At 36.4% G+C, this 9853-nt stretch overlaps 2 protein-coding genes across 2 annotated transcripts; both read right to left on the minus strand.

Annotated features, from left to right (window-relative positions):
- Window positions 1-730: 730 nt before the first annotated feature.
- On the minus strand, window positions 731-1219 carry LOC142177346 (uncharacterized). The gene has a single exon (XM_075245821.1). The coding sequence runs from the start codon at window positions 1217-1219 to the stop codon at window positions 731-733; it is 489 nt and encodes a 162-aa protein (XP_075101922.1).
- Window positions 1220-7263: 6044 nt separating this feature from the next.
- Window positions 7264-7887, minus strand: LOC107779925 (serine/threonine-protein phosphatase 7 long form homolog). Its single transcript, XM_016600428.2, has one exon. It carries the CDS (start codon window positions 7885-7887, stop codon window positions 7264-7266), a length of 624 nt encoding a protein of 207 aa, XP_016455914.2.
- Window positions 7888-9853: the final 1966 nt, after the last annotated feature.

The following is a 9853-nucleotide window of genomic DNA, read 5'->3' on the forward strand; positions in this document are numbered from 1 at the left end:
CAGTAATTGAAACTGGTTCTATGATGCATCATATTTACCTACTGCTCATGAGTTCTAATAAGCACATAGTCCACCTGAGTTGGATCTCATGCTATCCATATTCTGCCTCCAGGAGCTTCATTGTAATTGTCCACCCATTTCCAGTTGTTAAGGGCCTTCCTTATTATTGAGTCTGCATTGCTTCTCTTCACTCTATGTTCTATTATAGCTATCAGCACCACTTTATTTGTTCTACAGAATATTTTTAGTTCTTTTTGTGTATAAACTTTATTCAAATCCCTCATATTCCATGATATAATATTCATCATGATATGGATATTTGTTGTGGAGTTCCTTCCCTAGCCTTCTTGTTCTGTTTCTCCCTCACTCCTTGGGCTTCAGACAGTTGAACTATCTTTTGAGCTGTACCAACTAATGCTTTGAAGACATTACCAATGTCCACTTCATTCTCCCTTGTCACTTCTGCATTCTTCTTTGTAGCAGATTTTCCTCGAGCAACTTACCACTGTGGTTCAGCTTCCTAAATACTTTGCTGCACAGTTGGTGCTTTCTCTAACTGGTCAATGAATCTTCCTTGGGCATCAATTTTGTCAACAACAGGCTCAAGTATTCTGACTTTTTTCTACTCATGTTTCTGCTTCACTTCCATATTCTTTTGTATCAATCCTTTATGCTTCTGCTTCCTTTCGTCCCTACATGAATGGCCTAATTGACAGCATGTTTGGCAATATTATGGCTTCCAATCATATTGAACCATTTGTTCTATCACCTTTCCTCTAGGATCATACAGCTTAACCTTCTCTGGCAAAGGTCTTGTAACATCTATTTCAATCAGGACCTTAACATATGAGACTCTTTCCGCTATTGTAGTACAGGCATTAGTATATAATGGCTTCCCCAGTCCACTTCTAATTTTACTTGGGGCTTGTTTACTCCAGTAATTAAGTGGCAAGTTCGGGAACTTGACCCATAAGGGGATGGTTTTCAACACTTCTTCATTAAAATCAAAATTCTCCGACCATTGTCTAATAATAATTGGTCTACTATTGATTGTATAAGGACTATTCAGTATCACCTTCTCCCTCTCTTCATTATTACTTAGCAGAATAATGAAGTACCCATCATTGTGGAATAAAACCTTAGGTTTCTGAACATTAACCCATTGGTTAGCTATGAATCTCTTAATAACCCCAATTGATGGAGTATTCCCCCACCACATAGAGTATAACATCTAGATTCCACTTTTGGTTTTCTTCTTCAGTGTCCTCTTCCATCAGTTGTACCACTACTTCACCATCCTTCATCACTGGGGGGGTATGTAAGTTAGATTCATACCTTTCGCTGTCAATTTGTTCTCCTGAAGTAACCTGTCCATGATCGTCCCTTCTCCACTGCTGGTACTGTATTTTTCTGCTGAGTTTCCTTCTGGTTATCGAGTGCAATGGTCCTCTGTTCCTTATTTGGGCTTGCATGTACTGTTCCATTGAATTGCACCTTGCTCGAGCTTGGTTGCTCATTTGTAATCATCACTGTGCTATTTTCTTTGCTAGAATTCACCGTAGGTGTCGATTGTTTGCTAGAACTCACTGGTGTAGCTACTTGGACTCGATAATTGCCCAGATCCGGCCAATTTGAGTCGATGTCGTTCTCCTGGTCCTGCTCCTCCTCCTGCATTTTCTCCTTTGCTTTAGTATCCTTTTGCCTTGCTCGCGTGTGATAACATCCGTCAATTTCCTTTCCATTACTGGTGTTTTGCTGTTGTTCTTCTTCAGTCTTCCTCTTCCTCCCATTTCCGGCGATGGCGCAGGTTAGTTAGTCACCTAATGTGCGCCGAGAAAGAAAGAAAAACCCTATCAATTCTTGCTTTATTAGATACATACAAAAGACACCTTTTTTCTTGAGATCCTTGTCTAGTCTTTCTCCTACGATCCAAGGAGAATCTGAATATTCAAAGGCTCATTAATCATTTATCATTGTAAGAAGGAACATTACACGATTCCATCCTTTTTTTTCGGTCATATCTGTTACACTTATTTATGTAAATACCATTATACGCCATTTATTACTATCTAATTCTTTCTACTTCGTATTTATGCCATTAAGTGTTGTTCATTGTCATATATTCACCACTGTTACCACAGATCTTGTTACATTCTGTCACGACACTAGCTAAATAATCTAGTGGATATTATTGTTGGCTAAAATGAATTCTATCTTATTAAAAAAATCTAATTATTTAAACTTAGATCTAATTTTGGTCAAACAATTGTCTTGATGTTTGTCCCTTAATCATAATACAACTATGTTTGTAAGCTGGCTGTCTTAGAAACCTATATATGTGTTTGTTTTCCTACCTTGACTAATCACATTCTTCTTTCTTTAATTCATAGTATATGTTGCTTATTTCTTGAGTTCATTCATCTATAACCAACCAAAGACCTTTTCTAGGTGTATGTGTAATGATAGAAAGACAATCAACCATGAGTTGCACTTTTATATTCTCAATTGCTTTGTAGTCGAGTTTCCACCTCACTGTGCACATGATCCAAGTAAGTTTGCTCGTTGCCCAAATTGTTGTTGATTCGATTAATCTAATAAACGGTTACAAGTCCTTTCTATCAAAAGATGCTGTTGATTCGGATGACACTTCTATCACCATGTGACTACTGGCTTTGCAGCCAGATTGTCAACTGAGGAAGTGAAAAAATGGAGAAGAACGACGATTTAGTCTCAACAAGACTACAAAAACTTTTGGCTTTACATACTACACATACTCCGAATATTTTGAGGTTGACTCATTGTTTAAGGGAATTTCACTCTTCTCACTTTAATCTCTATTTTTACAACATACGCATACATTTATAACTTCGTTGTTCTTGCAAGCAAATTTTTTAATAATTGATGTGGGATGCATGTGTATTGCACAACTAGATGCACGTGCATAATTGATGTGGGATGCATGTGTATTGCACAACTAGATGCACGTGCATCTATTTGTGTATGTATGAAATCTGTAATATGATGCGCCTGCTATGATGCATGTATCTCCATCAATTTGATTTCTCTTCCTATTTATATTTTCAAATCTAGTAAACTAAATTTAGTACCAGCATTATGCACATATTATCCTAACTACAACTTTTTTGTGCAAGAATTGTGATCACCCTAGCGATGCTTTTGGATGGAAAGAATGCAGACTTGCACATAACTCATTTGTTAACTTTTTCTAATAAGGACTTAAATTTCATACTTATTTATTTTATATTTGTGAATAAAACTCATAATTAATATTAAATCTCCACAATCTTTCATATTTTGATATATTTTAATTCTTAAAAATTTTAAAACAAAAATTTTGTCGGGCTTTCATGATAAAACCTAGACCCATAATAGGTAAAATACTTTGCCCTGCGCCTTTAACTGTGAAGATACAATTCATCAAATACCCTCTTAATCCACATTGAATACGATTATTAAATTTAAAGTCTAACCTTTTGAATTTTGTACCGCAATCCAGATTAATTTATATACGAATAAAGCTTTTTGTTAAATAAATAAACTATTTAGATTTTAAAAAAAGCCTTTCTTTTCTACCATTGTTAAGAAAAGAGGCATGTTGTTGGCAGTTGGTAGATAGATTAGTAGCCACATAAAAATTGAACAAAGTAGAAGCAGAAAATACTCCACTTGTTTCAATTGCTGATATGACAAATGACGAGAATAAATACCAAAACACGAGCCCGGAACCATAAGAGCCTGGAACCAAAATATGGCTCTTTTGGACTCAAAAAACTAAAATATGTGAAAAAAAATTCGCCACCATAATATATATAGTGCGGTATTTTACCGTGTTATACTTTAACGGCACGTTTGTCCGTTAAGGTGTAGCGCGGTGAATCTTAATTATTGGGCCCACAAATAATTCTTCTGGTATTGACTGACACACCAATATTTCAACGCGGTATAACGCGGTGAATTAGCGCGCTATACGTAAAATTTGGGCCACTAATAATTCTTCTGTACTTATTTGACAGACCAATAGTTTTACTGGGTATAGCGCACATATGTAAGGCGCTATACATCAATTTTTTCCTTATTTAAAGAGTTTCAGGAGGATTTTGTAAAAATCCATTCAGAATCCTTCAAGTCTTCCGAAATATTTGTTCGTTAAATATTTGTTTGTTAAGTTATTTTGCATTTTGTTATAATGTCTGAAGAGTGAAGAATTAGGGTTTCATTATATTGGGGTGGTGAGCTTGTGGTGGAGAATAACTCAGTACGATATAGTTGTTCTCTACAGTGTCATGTTAAGTTGCCACTTACAATGGAGTACGATAGATTGATATCGGTGTTATGTAAAAAAATGAGCGTGAGCAAACTTTCAGTGAATATTAAAGTAACCGGAAGATATCCGTATTCTGTTACTCTGTAAGGGGTTGTTTGTTATGCTAAGTTTAACATCGAAGACGATGAAACTCTGAAAGATTTTTTGAGGACTCCGGATGAAAACCGGGAACTTCTTGTGATAAAAATATTGAAAATATATGTTAAGGCTGAAGATATTCGCAATAATGAGGTTACGCAAAGTAGGGATATCTCTCAATCATCAGGTGGTTATTTTGGAGCAGTTTTAGTCGAAGAGGTTACGGGTGAAAGAATTTGGCCTGATCTAAACTTATCTCCACGGGCGAATGAGGAGTGAGGAGATAATTTCTCCCCTAGTTTACATAATCCACAAGCTGAGTGGTAAACTTCAATTGTCCTTTGTGTTACGATGTTTATTTTTATGTATTGAATTTGTATTAACACTCATATATTCCATAGGGGGTACCGACCAGATATGAATTTTACAAGTAATGAACCAACAACCAGTTGGAATATACCTAATTTTGGTGTGTTGGATCATGGTGGTCCATCTGGGAGTCATCATTAACAGGATAATGTCCATAATGGATATCAACACATTATGATTTGTAAGTGAAGTGATAAAGTTTATATGTAAAGTTTGGATGAATTTGAGAAACTCATTATTTTATTGGTTGTGCAGTGAAAACGAGCAACTTGAAGGTTCTGTCCTTACTCAATTGCCCAAAAATTACATATTTAATCGGGATTTGGCAGATGCACAGAGTCAGGAAAAGAATATTGATTATGACAATAATGCTGATGTGTCTGGAGATGACACATCCTTCCCCGATGAGGGTGATGATGAGGAGGAAGAGAATGCTGAACCTGATTTGACGAGGGAGCATGCTCCACCTCTTGTTAGACCAAGAGTGTACGAGTCCCACGCACTGTTTCATTCAAGAAAAATTCTCTACCTTGATCATTTGCAAAGTATGCCGGATGTGGATGCCCTTACAAGGAATCTTGACGAAATTCGGACAGCAATGTAGGATGAATCTAGAGAAACGGTATTGTCAAAGGGCATGCTTTTTGCTGATAAAGCGCGCCTAAGCAGGGCAGTGCAAATGTACAACATAAAAGAGTGTCGTGAGATCGTGGTTCATGAGTCATTTTCGGATGTATACAAGGTTATTTGTCGTAGATAGTTTACAGGTTGTAATTGGATGCTGCATGCGAGGAAGAAGAAAACAAATATGTGGGTTATGGGTAAATACATTGGCACCCACAATTGTAAAATGGACACATTCAGTGAGAATTATTTTAACTTAAATGTTGACTTGATTTCTCTTGTCTTGATTCCACACATTGAAGCATCCATAAGGTACAAGATCAAAGAGTGTATAACATCTGTCCACCATGTATATGGGTGTACCATTACCAAAAAAAAGGCATTTCTCGGGCGCAAGCGTGCGTTTGAAATTGTTTATGGTAATTGGAATAAGTCCTTTGTATTTCTACCCAGGTTCATGGCTACGTTGCAACACTTTAACCCCGGGTCTGTTGTTAAATGGAAGCTTGAGCGGAGTCCAGGAATAGCAGAGTGGGCATTTAAACCAGCCATTGATGGTTTTGTGCATTGTCGGTCGGTAATATCCATAGACGACACTCATGTCTATGGAAAGTATGATATTAAGTTGTTGATCATCGTTGCAGTAGATTCTAATGGAAGTATATTTCCCCTAGCACTTGGTATTTGTGCCAATGAATGCCAAGAGATGTGGACATTATTTTTGAACCACTTGAAGGAGCATGTTATCAGACAGCGTTCGGGTATTTGTCTAATATCTGATCGTCATGGCGGTATTTTAAGTTCTGTATAGAATTTGTGTGCATGGCACGAACCGTATGCCTACCACCGTTACTGTGTGAAGCAACTGAAGGCCAAATTTCAGAGGGCTTATCCGAACAAGAACTTGCATGATTTAATATGGATGACTGCAACGGATCACCAAGAGTGTAAATTCAGGAGGCGAATGGAATTGATTAGGGAGGAAGACCAAGGAGCCTATACTTGGTTGATGCGACATGAGCTTGACAAGTGGACTTTGCATGCGGATGGTGAAAGAAGATGGGGAATTCTGACTATAAATGTGTCAGAGTCTTTCAACGGGTTATTGAAGTCTGCACGTGTATTGCCTGTCATTGCCATAGTGCGGATGTCATTCAAGAATATGGTGGAGAGGTTTGTTGAAAGGTCTAGAGGTGCATCCTCATTGATGGAAAGGGGTGTTGAATTCATGCCAATACCAATAAAAAAATTTGAGAAATATAGGAAGCGAGCACAGTGACATTCATTTTTGCAGTATTGCAACGAGCAAAATATTTTTGAAATTCGCACTGCTATCCATCATAACCGGGGGGATAATACATACACCATCAATGAAACCAGAAGGTTACGCTCCTGTGAGAAATGATCCATCTATCTCTTTCCATACTCACATGCCATGAACAACATACAGGTTTTGCGGCAACGAGGTACGTTGATAAAGAATATAGTATTGTTGCATACTTAAATACCTATAGTGGATAGTTGCATCTAGTGGGTGCTGAGCATTATTGGCCGTCGGAACCATTTAAAATGGTGTGTAACAAGGATTATGTATGTCGAGCCTTGACCTCATGTCCGTAGCCTCACTTATCAACCCACCTCCTAGCTAAAGGAAGAAACGGTGGAGGTGGTGCATCCGGAGCGATGGGTGGTAGAGGTGGCTGCAACTGCAGGAACCGCTCCCAGGCCCAAACCTAATATACAATGCGGACGTAAAATTTAAGGTATATTTTTACTATGTATGTTATAATCATGAAAATAATTGACTATGTTTTCACTTGCAGCAGCGGCAAAAATCCGGCAACGTCTCACTGGGTGCCTATGCTCGCCCGACATATCTGCCTATACAAGTAACCTAGAATAGTTGCACCCCAGCTGTAACCAGGTAAATCATCTAACCGCTTAAGATGATGAAGAAATCTCAAGCTGACTAGGTTTTCCGAAGTGTTTGGGAACAATGCCACACTAAACATAAGCAACATCAACAATCTCGTGTACCGGTCAATATGAAGATCCAGTATATCATCTGTAATGTCCGCATTCATCGCCTCCAGATGCAGTCGGACTGGCGTCAACTGCAAACGACTATACCCACTAAATGTAGCCTCTTCCGTTGGCTGGAAACCGGTGAGCCGCCGCAACATCTCCAGGTACGACAATCCCGTATATTCTCTGAGAGCATGCGGATAAGCTATAGGATGTTCATCAACCGGCAGCCCATACAGAACCTCCACGTTCTGAAGCGTGATAATAGCCTCGCCAATGGATAAATAAAATGTGTGCGTCTCCGGTCGCCACCGCTCTATCAAAGCCGTGATCAACGACCAGTCCAATTGCAACCGGCCGATCTCTATGATCCTATAGAAACCCGTATCCAGAAGGCGTCTGACTATACAAGGATGGAGTAGGTGGGCGCTAAGAAAGTCCCACATATCGTCTATCCGTCTAGCGCGGAATGTCTGGGCCAAACACTTCCCCTCCCATCTGTCCGAAGACATATGCTCGGCCTGTAGCAATAGTAGCTCTAATGCTGCAGGTCCGGGATGCACAGGCGGAACCTCTATGACGACTACTGTAAATTGAACAATATTAATTAAAGTATTTTTCTTTTTTATTGCTTAACATTTTTAAATATATTGCAATATCTTTAATATTAAAATTTATTCGATATTTTTACTATATTGTTAATTAGGTTGATACATTTGATATTTTTATATGTTACTTTAATATTTTATATGTTAGTTTATTATTTATATGTTTGTTTATTATTTTATATGTTAGTTTATTATTTTATGTGTTAGTTTATTACTCACCTATTTTTGAACATAATAAAATTGAATAATTAATTTTCATAACTATACAAGATTTAATTATTAAATATTCATATAACAATACTTAGTTTGACAAATATTGTTGTTTTCTAATGTTATTTTCTTACGTTTGTTGACTAGAATTCGAGAGAGTTTGTATTTGAACTATCAACTTTTTTCAGATATTTTTGGGTTTAACAAATAATTAAATAATTAATTTCAATAGCTACAAAGATACTACGCTAAAGGCACTACATTTTACTACGCTAAAAGGGCACTACATTACAAGTACGAGCACTACATTAAAATTACGGGCACAAGATACCACTACATGGAAATAAAATCACATATTCATATATGTATAGCAATAACATCTAAATAAGATTAATTATTCCTAAAATAATAATTTATCTATTTTACTAATCTTTTAGCAAATAACTAATCTAAATCGGATAAAAATAATAAATTAATTTAATCACAAAACAATCATGAAAAAATATATACCAAAGTAAAAATTAACTAATTAACATTTTTAACAATTAATAGCAATTTCTCTATTTTACTAATTTTGTTATCACACTAATAATATAATTCAGATAAAAAATAACAAATTAATTAAATCGCAAAACAATCACGAAATAACATAGAACACAGTAAAAATAACTAATAGGCATTTTTTATACATGAGTTTTAACAAAAAATAAGTCGGAATACCTCGATTTAAATTTTTTGGAAAGTTGAATTTTGTGATTTGGAGCCGAACAAGCAACTCACTACGAGATAACGCCTTAGATACGATGTGGGACCAACAATCTACACTTTTTGTTGGACCGGTGGGCTCCACCCGAGTTTTGTTTCGTTAAAAATGGAGGGGGGACTGCTGGTTTTGGCTCGTTTTTTTGGGGGGAGGGGGGGCTTCTGTTTTTGGGGAAGAAGATGGTATTTATGTAGGTATAATGATTTACTGCACTATAATATAACGCGGTAAATACGGACGCTATACCTTCCCGCCCATTTAAGTTCAAATATAATGCGGTATTTCACCGCATTATACATATTATGGGTGGCCAGTTATTTTCCTCACATATTTTGATTCTTTGAGTCCAAAAAAAATCATATTTTGGCTACGGACACCAATTAATTGATCAAACATCCTTCTACTTTTAGGTATCATTTAAAACCAATTACACTAGGCTCTAAGTTTACCGACACGACATTAGCTTAAAAAAAATTATTTATCTATCTTCATGTTCAAAAAATTTCTTCAATAAATGTGATTATTTGAATTTGCACATATGTGGACTACTTTATCAGATACTTGTTATTTTCTATCAATAAATATATTAGATAACTCTGCTATCAATAGACAATAGAGAATACCACGTAGAGTTAATTAATGTAAATGTATTTAAGTTGACTCGGACACTACATTATTAAAAAAAAAATACTATCTTTGGAAGTTCCAGTTTACGTGAACCTATTTTCTTTTTGGTCTGTTCCAAAAAAAATGACCAATTTCTAAATTTGAAAATAATTTTGCTTAAACTTACAATTCTACCCTTAATGAGAAGCTTTTATAATCACACAA

The sequence above is a fragment of the Nicotiana tabacum genome, chromosome 23 (genome assembly GCF_000715075.1).
Source record: "Nicotiana tabacum cultivar K326 chromosome 23, ASM71507v2, whole genome shotgun sequence".
NCBI classification, from domain to species: Eukaryota; Viridiplantae; Streptophyta; class Magnoliopsida; order Solanales; family Solanaceae; genus Nicotiana; species Nicotiana tabacum.

Excerpts from the sequence above, each read along its gene's own strand:
- LOC142177346 (XM_075245821.1), bottom strand. The coding sequence starts at position 1,219 with ATGTGGTGGGGGAATACTCCATCAATTGGGGTTATTAAGAGATTCATA.
- LOC107779925 (XM_016600428.2), bottom strand. The coding sequence starts at position 7,887 with ATGTGGGACTTTCTTAGCGCCCACCTACTCCATCCTTGTATAGTCAGA.